At 44.7% G+C, this 16,331-nt stretch overlaps 2 protein-coding genes across 4 annotated transcripts in view; one reads left to right on the top strand and one right to left on the bottom strand.

The window, feature by feature from the left end:
• Nucleotides 1-1,771: 1,771 nt before the first annotated feature.
• LOC112606280 (putative uncharacterized protein MGC39545) lies at nucleotides 1,772-3,246 on the bottom strand. The gene is given in 2 exon segments (XM_025356527.1): nucleotides 1,772-2,075; nucleotides 2,960-3,246. Coding segments are annotated over 2 exon segments (591 nt in total).
• FEZ1 (fasciculation and elongation protein zeta 1) overlaps nucleotides 2,275-16,331 on the top strand; it is a 51,379-nt gene continuing 37,322 nt past the window's right edge. The window contains exons 1-2 of one of the 3 annotated variants that reach the window (XM_025356512.1): nucleotides 2,275-2,454; nucleotides 8,600-8,955. In XM_025356512.1, the coding sequence (XP_025212297.1) occupies nucleotides 8,645-8,955 (311 nt within the window). In that variant the 5' untranslated portion in view covers nucleotides 2,275-2,454; nucleotides 8,600-8,644. Of the gene's footprint in view, nucleotides 2,455-2,788; nucleotides 2,830-2,952; nucleotides 3,188-8,599; nucleotides 10,182-16,331 lie in introns of those variants that run through there. The other 2 variants (XM_025356514.1, XM_025356513.1) reach the window with 2 other exon arrangements.

Here is a 16,331-nt window from a genome sequence, read left to right as displayed (position 1 = left end):
AATTTTTTTTTTTTTTTTTTTTTTTTTTTTTTTGAGGCGGAGTCTCACTCTGTTGCCCCCAGGCTGGAGTGCAGTGGCGCGATCTCGGCTCACTGCAAGCTCCGCCTCCCGGGTTTACGCCATTCTCCTGCCTCAGCCTCCCGAGTAGCTGGGACTACAGGCGCCGCCACTACGCCCGGCTAATTTTTTGTATTTTTAGTAGAGACGGGGTTTCACTGTGTTAGCCAGGATGGTCTCGATCTCCTGACCTCGTGATCCGCCCGTCTCGGCCTCCCAAAGTGCTGGGATTACAGGCTTGAGCCACCGCGCCCGGCCAAAAATAGTAATTTTTATGTTGTATATATCTTACTACAATAAAATAAGTGTTTGCTGAAAGAATAACTGGGCTAATGTTCAGGGATTTCTCATCCCAGGTACCTAGCCTAGATGTCCTCAACTTTCAGTTTCTTCATAGCCTCACAAAAATAACAACAGAATCCACTAATTGGTTACTTATTATATGCCAGGCACTGTGCTAAGCATTTTGCACGCATTATATTACTTAATATGCATAACAACAACTTTGTAGTAGACATTGGCATCCAACAGCAGATATTGGCATCACCATTTTGCAGATGAGAAAACTGAGGCTCAGAGAGGATAACTAACAAGGTCACCAGTTCAAGACCAAGTTCTTTATCACTTTCAGTACTTCACAAGCTTCTCTCAAACCTGTTTGTCCCATGCTCTGAAGATCTAGACAAAAGATGGCCTCAAATTAGCCAAGACATATATATATATATAAACACACACGCACATACCTACGTATAGTGCCTTCTAATATACCTGGAAGTACTTTACTTATATTCATTCCTTTAATCCCACAACAGGCCACAATAGAGTGGGGCACTATTATTTTCTTCATTTTACAGATGAGGAAATGAGCCACAGGGAAGTTAACTAACCTAAGGTCACAAAACTGGGTATGATCCCAAGAAAGGAGATTTAGGGATCTTTTAACCAGCTACTCTTTGTGATTTATTTATTTATTTATTTATTTATTTTTGAGACAAGGTCTTGCTGTTGCCCAGGCTGGAGTGCACTGCAGCTTCAACCTCTTGAGCTCAAGCGATCCTCCCACCTCATCCTCCAGAGTAGCTGGGGCTACCAGAATGGGTCACCATGCCTGGCTATTTTTTTTTTTTTGTACAGATGTGGTCTCACTATGTTGCCTAGGCCGGTCTTGAACTCCTGGCCTCAAGTGATCCTCCTGTCTCAGCTTTCCAAAATGTTGGGATTACAGGTGTGAGCCACTGTGCCTGGCCTTATGATTTCTTACAGGAAGACATCCTCTGTCTATTGCTCCCACAAAGGCAAATAGGCCAACGCTTCTTCTCATCTCATTGGGACATTATTCCTGTTTCCATCCTTCTCATGGTTGAAATGTCTGTGGAATGAATGCATAAACCAGCAAAAGAGAAGCTCCCTGCCCCTTCCAGTTGAAGTTCTCAGTTCAGCCCAGAGGTACTTTGTAATCAGACGAAAGTACTTGGGGTTCTCCAAGCCGACATGCTTTTTCCAGTGCCTTCCTTCGATAATTACAGTTCTTGTGCTCTTAGTTGTGTGTATCCATGAATTATGAGACTTTTTATTGACAGCTTCTATAAGCACAGGCCTTTACACAGTAGACATGATAAATGAATAATTTTTCACAAGACCCCAGGGACCCTTCTTATTTCAGCCTCTTGAATTTTCCTGTATTATCTCAAGTCCTCCTGGGCCTGAAACCTTCTCACTCAGATTTTTCAGCTGGATCCGGCTCCCACCCCGCATCTTTGGGCGAGAAAAGCTCTCCTGCCGGCCTCCTCACTTTTGGCTTGAGGTCGGAACTCAGTTGGGGCTGGGAGACGTCGCTGGGCCTGCCCGCCTCAGCCTCCAGTAGAGGAGAATGGGCAGCTCAGAAAGTCCAAGAGGGCCTTTGAGTGTGTCTGCCGGCATCCGCCAGCAGCCATCGCCTGCATTTTATCCAGAAGCTAGTGTCAGGCTCTGCGAGGTATCCATGTTGATAGTTATTGCACGCGCTCATCTTGGAGCTTCTGAATATTCATGAGGGAAGCAGAAAGACCAATGTTAAAGAGGAGAGAAACAGAAATGCATAAATATTAATAAAGGCAGGCCCACGTGCTCAGAGGAAGGCTATGAATGTTAACTAGGGGATGACGTCCAGCTCCCGCGCGTGCCAGTTGGGTGGGTGCCCGAGCGCGGGCGCGCCCCCGGAGCCCGGGCACGAGCGCAGGGAGGGGGTGGGGTGGAGGCGGGAGCGGAGCCGGGCGCCGCCGGAGCTGCGGGGGGAGCGCTCGCTGGCTAGCTGGCTCTCCGCTGCGCTGCGCTGCGCTCCGGCCGCTCCCGCGGCCCGTGGATGGGGGTGTCCGGCTGAGCCCCGGGATCCGCCTCCCTCCGCCAGGACCCACACAGGTGCCGTCGCGGGGGTCGACTTTAGTTAGGACCCGACCCACTGCTGGGGGTGGGGTCTGGTGGGGGTGGTAAGGAGGCCCTGGGATTCTCTGACAGGACGGTCTGGGGTCGCCACAGCGCCCCTCACCCCGTCCCATCCTGGGATTGGAAAGGAACAACGGGAGGCTGTCGCTGTCCTGCCCAGCCCTTCAGGGAGCGCAGCTGGGACGCAGCGCCAGGCCCGGGAGATGTGGGATGATGGGCTCCTCCAGTATCATCTCAGCATCGGCCCTCCAGCCAGGCCTGGGGTGTGTGTGTGTGTGTGTGTGTGTGTGTGTGTGTCCGTCCGCGTGTTTGTGCCCGTGTGTGTGCGTGCGTGTGAAGGCAGGCGGCGCGGTATGGGGGCTGGGGGAGGAAGGGAACGCCGCCCGATCGCGCTGGGGCAGTGGGTCGGTGCCTGGTCCCGGGACCGTTATCTGGTCCAGTCACCGTAAACGCCCCATCATCTTTGTCCCTAAGAACTTACCCCCGACCCCGCTCGTGCCCCTCCCCAGAGTGCTGAGCCTTCCCCAGTCCGCGCATTCCTGCAGTGTCAGAACCGCTGGCAGCGGCCGCAGACGCCGGGGGAGCGATTGTTTTACTACAGACGGGCGGGAGAAGGGACCGGGGCGGCGGCGCGGTGGCGGGGCGCGCTGCCGTCGGGTGGGCCCCCGGCTCTGGAGCGCGGGGAGCAGTGTTTCACGGCGTCGAGGGGGTATCACAGCCCGCTCTTCTTCCCTTTTGCCTATCCCTTCCCTCCCCGCCGCTAGGCATCCCCGACTCCCACCCCTCTCCCGTGTCCGGGCTTGTTTGACCAGGAGGGCAGTGGAGTGTGTGTGCGGCCTGCGCGGGATGAGTCCGGCTTCCTCGGAGCGCCAGCCATTGTGCTGCCTGGAGGAGCCTTTCTTTACCCCACCGGACCGGGGGGAGGAGGGAGATCTGAGATGGAGGTGAATGGAGCAGCGGGAGGAGGGGGAGGGTAGCAAGCAGAACCGCGAAGGGGTTGCTGATCCATATGCAACGAAATACCCTTTCTGTCAAAATGTGCACAAACATGCACACTGGCTGGGTTCTGCGGAGGAGCAGTGGGAAATCTGAAGGTGGATCAGTGCAGGGCAGGTTTTAGGGACGGACATGGGGGACGACGAGGCACGGAATCAATTGATCTATGGAGCAAGTGATGGGAAGAAGGAGATGGAATGGGGCTTGTGTGGAGGTGCCCAGGCCCAGCGGGGTTAGCGTGGTGAGATCTCCACCGCTCCGCTCCACTCGGGTCAGCTCAGCAAAGCAGGGACTGAGCATTTGTACCGCAGCCCCGAGCTGCAGCCAGTGCATCATTGTGCTGCAGGGAGACGTTTACGCGTTTCCTACTGGGTCTCTGTTAAGCCCCGTGAGTGTCTTTTCTTTTCCAAATTACACCATCTATTGGGAGTGAAAATAAATGGAATAGATTGTAGGACAATCCAACTATAGTCCTGCGCTCTGTTCTGTGGTAAAGAGAGAAAGAAAAGGCGACCCTCCCATGGTTCCTTCTTTCTGCCATTTTCATGTATGTATTTATTTATTTTTAATCTTGGAAGTCTAAGGGTAATAAACTATCACTTGTATTAATCCTTCTTTAAGGAAAGGAGGGCTCCCAGATGAGCTATGAATGAGGACGGAGCAAGCTTGCCAGGATGGAAGATAAGGTTGTTTCAGACATTTTAACTGAAGGATGAAAGCACTCCGCGAAGAGGGGAGGGTGAAAGAAAGTGGGCTAAAGGAAGGAAGGCAGGGTCACCATCTAAGGACGTGCTGCCAGCCCCAATCCACAGAGCCCTCCTGGAGGCTATAGTGGGGCCAGTCAGCAGGCCTGACTCTCATCTCCTGTGCCACAGCCTGGGGTCTTTCCACAAATGCTGGGTTCAGTTTGGATGTTGAGTGACTTTAGTTTCCCAGCACTGGCTTTCACTTTAACTTCATCTCCAGATGGTCATTCATGCAGCACTTCTTGGCTCTTGGGTAATGAGTTGACAAAAAACAATCAGTCTATATTATGGACTGTTTCAAATGAGCATATGTCTGAACCCTAGAGCTGTGATATTCATTTTGTCTTTTATAATTTTCTAGATGAATCCATTTTCTCTACAGTCTGCCCGGGTTGAGGATAGGTGCTTTCAGCACCTCTTCCTGTTGCCAACACTCAAAACTCAGTCTTAGTCCTAGATTCTAGTTGGATTGGCCTCTTGTTGCTGGTTAATCCTATAGACTGTGTCATTTCAAATCAGAAACCCCACTGGTGTCACCACCTGGTTCTCCCCTGTCATTCCCAGAGAAAAGTACAAATTTAAAGGCAGTGTAAATACCTGCAACACTATCTGATTAGCTTTCATGTCTCTGTAAAATAGGACCCACGATCCAGGAACCTTTGAACAAATGAATTGAAAAAAAAAGCCTTAGTGAAAAAGATGCTAAAATTCTTTCAGCATAGTTCTCTTGTTTGATAAGCATATTGAAGCATTGCACAGAGAATATCATGGCAGGGATAATTTTGCTTTTACCTGAAGCACTCCCACATCACATTTCTTTTTTTCTTTTTCTTTTCTTTTCTTTTTTTTTTTTTTTGAGATGGAGTTTCGCTCTTGTTGCCCAGGCTGGAGTGCAATGGCGTGATCTCCGCTCACTGCAACCTCCGCCTCTTGGGCTCAAGCTGTTCTCCTGCCTCAGCCTCCCAAGTAGCTGGGATTACAGGCACCTGCCACCACGCCTCGCTAATTTTTTTTTTTTTTTTTTTGTATTTTTAGTAGAGATGGGGTTTCACCGTGTTGGCCAGGCTGGTCTTGAACTCCTGACCTCAGGTGATCCACGCACCTCGGCCTCCCAAAGTGCTGGGATTTCAGGCATGAGTCACCGTGCCCAGCCTCTGCATCACATTTCTATGTAAGTAAGCTATCCTGGTTTTCCTAGAATTGTTTTTTACTTTTTTTTTTTTTTTTTTTTAAAGATAGGGTCTCACTTTGTCACCCAGGCTGGCATACAGTGGTGTGATCATAGCTCACTATAGCCTCAAACTCATGGTCTCAACCAATCCTCCTGCCTCAGCCTCTCCAGTCGCTGGGATTACAGGTGTGAGCCACCGTGCCCAGCTTTGCTTTTCCTAGAATGATTGATATTTATTGGATGCTTTCTATATTCCACACATTGTAGTTATCACTTCAAAGATGATCTCATTTAGTCCAAAAAGTAATCTTCAAGGGAAGCACTGTTTTAAACTCCATTTTATAGATGATGAAATTGAGGCACAGTGAGGCTGATAACTTGCCCAAAGTCTCCCAGTTAGGAGTGATAGGACCAGGACAGGAACCCGAAGCCTATGCTCTTAACCATCACAGAGTACTGCCTTAATCAACACAAATTCCTGGGCCGTAAAACCTTTTGTACTCTCTACCTCATTCTGCCATCTTTTCTAATCTCACTTTTTTGTTGCTCAGGGATTCTTAATCTTTTTTGCACTATGAACTCCTTTGGTGGTATGGAGAAGTCTGTGGGCTCCTTCTCAAAATAATGTTTTTAAATGCATAAAATAAAATACTTAGTCTTGTAAAGGAAACCAATTTCACTGAAATATAGTTACCTTCAAAGAGCCCGCAGGGGTCTATGTACTGAAGATGAAGAACCCCTGATGGGCAATTACTTGTGTTTGCTTTAGAGCTATGTTGTCCATTGCGGTAGCCACAGGCCACATTTGGCTGTTGAGCACTTGAAATGTGGCTAGTCCAAAGCGAGATGTACTGTAAATGGAAAATATACACTGGATTCCAAAGGACTTAGTATAAAAAAGAATAAAAACCACCTCATTAGTTTTTTTGTGGATTACATTTTGAAATGGTAACACTTTGGATATATTGGATTAAATAAACATATTATTTCAATCAATATGATTAAATTATTGATTTATTAAAATTAACTCCTAAATATGTTAACTCTGTACCAACACCTTCCTTAAAACAAATGAGGAAATCAGGCCCAACGATGCTTGTCACTTAGCAAGCCACTGGCAGATCTGTTGGCTCTTGAGCCTGCCTTCTTTCCAAGATATGGTGCTACTTGTATTTATTTTTGTATTCAAAGGTCCTATCATGTTGCCTTTGCAAACAGTAAATGCTCTGAATATGTTTTAAAGCAGTGATAATCAACTTAATCCCAGCAAAATCTTGGTGCAAACTGGTAGTGTCCTTGTCTGGCATGTCCTTTGCTTTGCTTATTTAGAGTTTTAGTTTTGTAGGTAGAGATGGAGAATGGGCACTCCTGGGGCAAAATCCATGAATTTTGCTGTCTGTCTGGTTCTCCTCAGGAAGCGCCTCCAATTTGAGCACCTAACTATATCAATAACCCAATAGACCGAACAGAAAAGCTTGGTTGCCTTTCTGTTGAGCATGTAGGGAAGGGTATGATAGTCAGCAATGCTTGTGCTGCCTGAAATTGAAAGTGGAAAACTGTATGTGGGAGACAGATAATTTTTTCAATGAGCACACATTGACTGACTGCCTAGCCACAGGGTAGGCAGTGTATATTTGGAGCCAGGGAAGATATCCAGAGGATTTCTGTGTCCTCGAGGAATTTAAGTTAAAATTGAATGGGGCCCAGATGTACACACAGATGGATAAATCACAGTTGGAAGCGGTGTATGAAGAGGGCCCGATGAGGGGTAGAGGTCCCACAGTTGGTGGGAACTGAAGGGAGGTCTGTGTGTGCAGCGTTTCAGGGTGCAGTGCTCAAGATGGTTATGGAGTATGGCTTTGGAGCACATGGGTAGTTGGGTCTGTTTCTTACAGGATACAGCATAATAGATCATTTAGTCTATTCCTCTGCTCCTAGGCATATGATCTATGTGTGGGAAAGCCTCGGATGCTTGTCTGGGTACGGTGGCTCATGCCTGTAATGCCAGCACTTTGGGAGGCTGAGGCTGGTGGATCACCTGAGGTCAGGGGTTCGAGACCAGCCTGGCCAACATGGTGAACCCATCTCTACTAATAATACAAAAATTAGCTCGGTGTGGTGGCACACGCCTGTGATCCCAGCTACTTGGGAGGCTGAGGCACGGGGATTGGTTGAACCCAGAGGTGTAGGTTGCAGTGAGCTGAGATCACACCACTGCACTCCAGCCTGGGCGACAGAGTGAAACTATGTCTCAAAAACAAAACAAAACAAAACAAAAACAATGCAGGCACTTATTGGAAAGTCTCTACTGATGTTGTATTAGTTTTTTTTTTAAATAAAAAATAGAGATGGGACCTCACTATGTTGCCCAGGCTGGTCTTGAACTCCTGAGTGAGCTCAAATGATCCTCACACCTCAGCCTCCCAAAGTGCTGGGATTACAGGCGTGAGCCACCACACCCAGCCAATGTTTTATCAGTTTCTATTATTTATTGATGAGGGTAGTAATATCTAGGTACATGAACCCTTATCCAAAACCCCTGGGGCCAGGCACTTGGAATTCAGATTATTTCAGATTTCGGAAGGTAGTAATAGGGTGTACATTCTGCATTTCATCCAGTGGGATCTGGGATAGCAATCTTTGTAATTAAAAAATTAATATTTCTGCAGCAAAACACACGAAATGGGATCAATTAAAGCCACGAGCAGCTTTATATTCATGTTGGTCATGTTTAGTTGCCAGATGAGTTTAGATCATGTCACATTTTGCTGCCAAAATGGAGAATTTTCAGCTTTCAGATCACGTAGTTAAGGATGTGGGTCTGTGGTAATAGTAACAGTAATAATACTACTACTACTAAAACACCAACAGAAAGTATTCAACAATATTGGCACTTATTATCTTCCAGGCACTGTTTTAAGCACTTACCTGTGTTTACTCCTTTAGTCTTCTAACAGCCCTTTGAGGTGGTTTCAGTATTATATCTAGAGAAGAATAAGAAGCACAGAGCAGTTAATCATTTGCCCGAGGTCACAGCTGGTAGGACAGAACAGAATGCAAACCTACATGATCTTGTCCAGGAGCTTCGTACTTAACCAGCAGCTTGTTTTTGGGAGTAGGGAATGGGAAGCAGGTGTGTCTCTAAAGTTAACTCTATTATTTAGATCAGCCTGGTCTAAACTCACATTATGCTGTTCATTTCTTTTAGATAAACTCATCCTGAAAGTCGCTGTTGTTCTCCTGCTGAGCAAGAATGGAGGCCCCACTGGTGAGTCTGGATGAAGAGTTTGAGGACCTTCGACCCTGCTGCTCGGAGGACCCGGAGGAGAAACCCCGGTGTTTCTATGGTTCATCTCCCCACCATCTCGAGGACCCCTCCCTCTCTGAGCTTGAGAATTTTTCTTCCGAAATAATCAGCTTCAAGTCCATGGAGGACCTCGTGAATGAATTTGATGAGAAGCTCAATGTCTGCTTTCGGAACTACAACGCCAAGACCGAGAACCTAGCTCCCGTGAAGAACCAGTTACAGATCCAAGAGGAGGAGGAGACCCTTCAGGACGAGGAGTAAGAAGTCTTAATTGCCCTCTCCTGCTTCAGTCGAGAGCCTGTAGTCCTTGGCTCCTTGACATAGTGCTAGTTTCTGTCTATAGGTTTATGGCCTATTACTTTCATTTTCGTGTTGTCAGCGGAGCAGTGCCCTGGTACTTGCTGTCATAGCTCTATATATGTCCCTTTACAGTCCCCTGCGGAGAACTTTCTTAAATTGAAACCTTAGAGGAATGAGGGTTTTCCTAGATACAAAATGGAATGTCAGGAGCACAGTAAATTTCAGGGTCTATCTTGAGCTTTCTTTATATCAGTGGAAATCCAGCGAGATGTTAGAAATAAAGGCCAGAAAAAATTAATTAACCATGATGGATGAATCTATGTTATTGGACCAATTTGCTTCAAGAAACACCAGAATTTTGAAAATCCTGAATTTTTGACAGCCCCTCAGGCCTGGAGAGTTATCTACAGATGCTAGGATATGTCCACATAAGAAAGCATCTAAACTGAACTGAGAGCACAGGGGGCTACCCTGGACAAAGTAAAGGTGGAAACTAGGTGATGTGGCCTTTGAGTATGCAGATTCCTTATATCACTTGCTAGCTACTTCTAGGGTCTTAATAGTAGTCAAGAAAAGGGATCTGAGAAAAGTACTCTTTCAGAAGGGACTAGAAAGAGAAGGGGGTGATATGTTACACAAATTAAAGAAGGATGTTTTAGGCATTTAGTAAAGATTCAGTGGTTCCCCACTATCCTTGGGGGATGTGTGTTGTTTTTTTTTGAGATGGAGTTTCGTTCTGTCACCCAGGCTGGAGTGCAGTGGCATGATTTCTGCTCACTGCAACCTCCATCTCCCAGGTTCAAGTGATTCTCCTGCCTCAGCCTCCTGAGTAGCTGGGACTACAGGCATGCACCACCACACCCGACTAATTTTTGTATTTTTAGTAGAGATGGCCAGGCTGGTCTTGAACTCCTTACCTCGTGATCTGCCCGCCTTGGCCTCCCAAAGTGCTGGGATTATAGGCATGAGTCACCACGCCCGGCCCATGGTGGGGGATATGTTTTCAGACCCCCAATTAATGCCTGAAACTGCTGCTAGTACCAAACCCTAATGTTTTTTCCTGTATGTACGTACACATGATAAAGTTCAGTTTATAAATTAGGCACAGTAAGAGACTAACAACAGCTCACAGCAAAATAGAGCAATTATAACAATACATTGTAATAAAAATTATGTGAATGTGGTCTCTCTTTCTCTCTCTCTTTCAAAATATTTCATTGTACTATACAGCAGATAACCGAGCCCTGGGAAAGCAAAACTGCAGAGAAGGGGGGACTACTGTCTACATGAGTTCCCTGCAGAGATACAATATGCATCCATTGTTCTTTAGCTAGCACACAAGAAATGTCAAAGGTCAGGGAAGTCTGAAGCACCTGTGCTTTTCTTTCCCTTTTTGTGGATTTGAGTGGGAAGAATGGCCCACAAATCATGGGGTAAGAGGCATGTCCTAGAGGACTGGAACCTGACTGTATTTGGGAAAGGGTTGCTTATTTGATGACTGCTGTAAGACTCTACCTCTACACATAGAGGGAACAAATATCTGTCTTATTCACTCTTACAGCCCCACTGTCTCATACAGTGCTCGGTTTGTAGTAAATGAGCAAATAATATTTTTGAATGAAATATTGAATTTGAATAAACTAGATGAGTGATAATAGCTAGTAGCCTTGTATGTACATGTAATGTATTTCTAAGCCCACACCATTTCCTTCTTTTCTTTTTAATTAATGCTGGCCGGAAGGTATGATCACAGAGAGCATTTCATTTTGCTGACCAGTACTATAACTGTGGGCTATGTGTTTACATTTTAAGTTTCAAACAGATTCTTTTTAGATTCTGAGCCTGTTATCTGCTCAACATCTATAAGTCAAAAAAGAATGGCTCTGGGGCTTTATTATGCAGAACATTTTTTCATTCGAGTGCACCAGCCAACGAACTGGAAACACAAAGACTATGAATTCTAATTTTGGTACTCTTTCTAACTCACTGTGTGACCTTGGCCAAGTCACTTAACCCTGGTCGACTGTGTAGGTCCTCATCTATGAAACCTCCAGAGCTCAATCTTGGTGAAGTGAGGCTAAGGACTTGTAAAGAACCTAATTTCTTACCTCATCCAGGATGTGCTCTGAAAATGACATTTCAAGATGCGTCCCATTCCTTTTGCTTCCAACAAATCATTTCCTCCTTATCAAAACACCTCCTCTGCCTCATTAAGGATGAAGGCCCAATGAGCAGATTCTTACTGTCTTCTAGCACATTAGAAGAGGCCACTCAATGTTAATTACCATCACATGGGATTATTGGCCTTCTCAGCCTGATTTTTCTGACTTGACTGCCTCATTGACTGCCTCGGTTAAGAGACCAAAGGTTGAATAATTCCTTCGAGATAAAGTATAATTTGGGGACAGTGTAGAGGGAGGAAGCTGGGAAGAGAAAAATTAATACAGCACTTTCCAGGCATTCAGTTCTAACCCCTCTTTACAATTTAAAATAAAAATCAGAATTCTGTTACACACTGTTTCATAGACACTATCCAAATATTTCAACTTTGAAATTATGGCTAAGTAAAGGAAAAGGATGATTTAATATCTCACCTGACTACACTTCTGAACAAATCTCTAATGTTATTGTCATAAACTTGTTCAGGTCTAGTATTTAGAGGGCTGTTTCATCCACAAATGAGTTAAAAGTGCTATGGATGGGTTAGAAGTAAATAATAGAAGCTTAAAACAAAAGCAGGGAAATACTTGGTTAAACTGCCTCCTTAAAGACAGCACAAATCATAGAACAAATGTAGTGACTCCCTTAGAAGCTTTCTTTTCTTTAGTCTTCATTTGGAACTATTTAACCAAGAGGAGAGTTGGCTGAGATTTGTCAACTTATCTCTGATTTGTCAGGGCATGGAAGTTCTAGGCATTAAAGGAGAGTCAGAATTGAATACATATTTTTTGGTTTTGAAATCAGGAAACATCTCAGAATCTCTTCTTTGTGTACATGTGATCACCCTCTTCCTTTGCCATAAGAGATTGGGGCTGGAGGTCAGAGCCTCTTAGGGGCCACTACAGAATGGAAATGGATGGCTCTCAGCTTACCTCTTACGTCACTGGGGATCCCTGTCAGCCCTCTTACAAGTACCCTTAAGACAGACCGGCTAACCATGCAATGGCTGTTTCCTGTTCTTCAGACAGAATTGTTAAAGGTGATGTTAAAAAGAAAGTGCAGACAATAAACTGCCTGTCATCAGATATACTACATGTTGAAGACAAGTCAATACCAAATAGTGAGCTAGGGAAAGTTACACATAACTGATTTTTTAGAAAATTTAATTCTCTTTTTAGAGGTTCAGTTACCCCTTATAGAAAGCAGATATAGTATTGATTCTATTTAAGCATTTGAAGACATCTAGAAAGTTGAGCAAAGGCATTAATGTGCTGCTAATAATTTCTATTTTCTTTTTTTTTTGAGACGGAGTTTCACTCTGTCGCCCAGGCTGGAGTGCAGTGGCACGATCTTGGCTCACTGAAACCTCCACCTCCTGGTTTCAAGCAATTCTCCTGCCTCAGCCTCCTGAGTAACTGGGACTACAGGCGCACACCGCCACGCCGGACTAATTTTTTTTTTTTGTATTTTAGTAGAGATGGGGTTTCACCATGTTGTCCAAGCTGATCTCGAACTCCTGAGCTCAGGCAATCTGCCCGCCTCAACCTCCCAAAGTGCTAGGATTACAGGTGTGAGCCATCGCGCCTGGCCACAATTTATACTTTCTAAACATAAAGTATAAAAGTGTACTCAAATAAATACACATGTGGGTGTGGGTATTGGCATGACTGGACACCAGCAAAACACTAGACAAGGGAAGTAGCCAGGCTTGAGGGAAATGTCAGTAAGTTAGAATTCTAATAAGCCCTTTAAGCTGCCTGCCATACTGTCAGAAATAGGTGTATAAGGGTTTGCGTGTGTGTCAGGACTGATAGAACCCTGATGGCTATGTTGCCAGTTCTAGGCCCTGGAGCTATTTGTACACGTGTCCTGGTACCCCCCAGTCTCCACCCTCCTCCACTGGGTTTGCTCATACTCTGCCAGCAGCCTTTCCCAAAGTCCCTGCTCTCTGTGGTGAAAGATACTTAGGTCCATTCTGTAGGCACCTAAGCCCAAGCTATAAAATATGCATCTGAAAAAGCCTTTTCTGTTATATAGGGATGGAGAGAGCAAATTGAATCTCAGGTGTCATGGAAGCATAATGATAGGAACTGAGGCAACCTGTTTGATCTTGTTCTCTGATGAATGATAGAGGAGATAGCTTTCAAAGTCTTCTTTCCCCAAGGTAAGAGTAAATAGCAGGATGCTTCTCAGGGAAGTAAAACTTTACAGTCCACCTCCAGGTACTCACAAAAGGGGCGATGCACACTCCCAAGAACCCTGCTAATAATGGGACATATGATGGGATAGACAGCCTTTCCCGTCCTCTTCCTCACAGAAAGCTGTTTCCCCCGCCCTGGCTGCGTCGGCTCCTCTGTCGCTGAGGCTGCTGGCTGCCAGCGTTCTGCTTCTGCCTTCCTTGTGCCCTTCCCTGCGCTGGAGATTTACACAGAAAGTGGCCATGCACCCCTGCTGCCGTTGTCATTCCTCCTTCTGTAGATCCATGAAAGCACAATGTTCAGGATCATTGTAGGTATGGGTTTTTCACACAGAGCCAGTTTCTTTTTTCTTTTCTTTTCTTTTCTTTCTTTTCTTTTCTTTTTTTTTTTGAGATGGAGTTTCACTCTTGTCGCCCAGACTGAAGTGCAATGGCGCGATCTCAGCTCACTGCAACCTCTGCCTCTTGGGTTCAAGCGATTCTCCTGCCTCAGCCTCACAAGTAGCTGAGATTACAGGTGTGCACCACCACACCCAGCTAATTTTCACGCAGAGCCAGTTTCTAAACTGCTCTCCTAGGTTATGATTAGGAACTTGGTATATTATTCTGATGCCCATGCCGATGCCAATTATATAATTCATAAAGAGTTGGAATTGTTAAGTGGTTAGGAATATGGGCTCTGTAGCCTTGCTGCCTGAGTTCAAATCCCACTTTTACCATTACTGGCAGTGTGAGCTGAGAGAAGTGAATTAATACTATGTTTCAACTTTTTTCTCATTAGCATCTGCCTTGTATAAGTGTTGTGAAGAATGAATGAATTAATCCATGCTTAGAATCCAGTTTAGAATAGTACCTGGCTCATAGTAAGTGCCCAGCAAGTGTTGACAGATATTGTTATTGTTAAATGGACACTGGATAAGTATGGAAAGGGTATGCAAGTGATTACAAAGAGATGAAAGCTGCTTTATCTTAAAGCTTGTTTATAAACTTCAAAGGATAAAAAGTATGTCAGCAAGGAAAAAGGAAACCTGGACAAAATATGAAAGAGAATGAGGATGGCTTGAAATCCTGAGAAGATAAAAGTTTAGGGAATTGTCACTAAAAATCTAGAATCAGAAGATAAAATTCAAAGCTTATCAGCAAAGGCTCAGATGAGAAAAGCAGGCACTCTAAGTGATCCCGAGAGAGCTCCTGCTTATCACTTTAAGGATGTAAATAGTCTCAAGGTCATTGGAAAGTTCGTTAAAGTTCTCAGCTTCCCTCCAGCCCGGGAGAGATACAAAAGGCTCCTGCCTATTTTGGGCTTTGCTGAATTTCATTTCTGCAGGCGCTTCCTGCAGGGACGAATCTGAAGGTCAGTGCCTGTATGCATGTTCAATCTCGCAGCAGAGAATGTAATGCAGTGATGTAAATAGCAGTCCTACAGTGACCTTTCCAGCGGGTGTGGTGCCTTGGAGTTTTGTCTTGGAGAAAGCAAATCCTATTTGCTTCTTGGCTCTAGAATGCTAATGGCACTTGGATTTAGAATTAGCCTGGATTAATGCAGCTCTAATAGTGCCTGATGGAGATTAGGATATCACCCATGGTTTAAGAAGTCTGCTCTGGAATCCTGCTGAGTAGATGGCTAATGAGTACTTGATGAGTTCTCTTCAAAGTGTTTTCTTGTAATGGTAGGAAAATAATGAATAAGCAGATGCCTCAAGCACTGCCATTAAATTGTGTTTTCTTGGGTTCCTTTTATTTGTTCCATCACCAATTATATGCATTGTGCACTAAGAAAGTCTTTTTGCTTATACACCCATATATCATGCTGCATTCCTGACATAAACAAAATCAGGAATGTGATGTGATATATGGGCATTTTGTTTAGTTAATAGTGCCCTCGTTACTTTCTCATTTCAAGTGTCTGTGCGCTTGTATATATATATACACACTTGCTTGTTTTTAAAATCTTGCTCTCACAGGTATAATTTGTGTTTGACATGCATAGGCACCTGAAGGAGATTGCAGCATAGAGCCCTAATTTATCATTATCTAATATTTTAGTTTTCATTTTTTGTTTGTTTGTTTTTGTTTTGTTTTTTGAAACAGTGTCTTGCTCTGTCACCCAGGCTAGAGAGCAGTGACACAATCATGGCTCACTGCAGCCTCAACTTCCTAAGGTTCTTCTCACGCACCAGGCTATCCTCCCACTTCAAGCCTCTCGAGTAGCTGGGACTACAGGCCCATGCCACCACTCCCAGTTAATTTTTGTATTTTTTGTAGAGACAGGGTTTCACCATGTTGGCCAGTCTCGTCTTAAACTCCTGGAGTCAAGTGATCTGCCCATCTTCGCCTTCCAAAGTGCTGGGATTCAGGCGTAAGCCATCGCGCCTGGCCTCATTAATATTAATTCAGGTGCCATTGGCTTCCATGGCAGTCATTATCTTAAGGGCTTTGTTTACTGATTTACATTAATCACTTGGTGTTGAATAATTCATATATCTTCCTGATGTGTGAGTGTTTGTGACTCTGAAATTTTCCCCAACCTCCCTCCTTTTTTTCCCTAAGAAATCTTTCTGAAATAAGGAATAAGAATTGTAGAAATTCTTTCTTATAACGTACATATCAGAATTTTAAAAAGAAATGTAATAAATGTAGCCCCATCTTTCCCCACTAAAAACGAATTGTGTAGACAGAAGTGTATTTATTGGTTTCTTTTATACACAGTATTTACCTTAGAGTGTCCGTGATGTTGGAACGACACAATGCAGGATTTAGATTCGACATTGCTAGAGGGCAGGATCTTGCAACCCGTGGGTTTGACAGAACATTTTGGGTAGCAAGTAAGCACTCATAGCATTGGCATTATTCCCTTACCTACATTAGATGTCAAGGAGGGAATTCCTGATCATTTAGATTGCAGACCTCTGAAACTGAAATGGTTGTAAACTAGATAATGATTCTGATCTTAATGAGATTCCGCCAGAAAAACTG

Source organism: Theropithecus gelada, chromosome 14 (genome assembly GCF_003255815.1).
Source record: "Theropithecus gelada isolate Dixy chromosome 14, Tgel_1.0, whole genome shotgun sequence".
Taxonomy (NCBI): Eukaryota; Metazoa; Chordata; class Mammalia; order Primates; family Cercopithecidae; genus Theropithecus; species Theropithecus gelada.
This window is presented reverse-complemented; position numbering and strand designations above follow the sequence as displayed.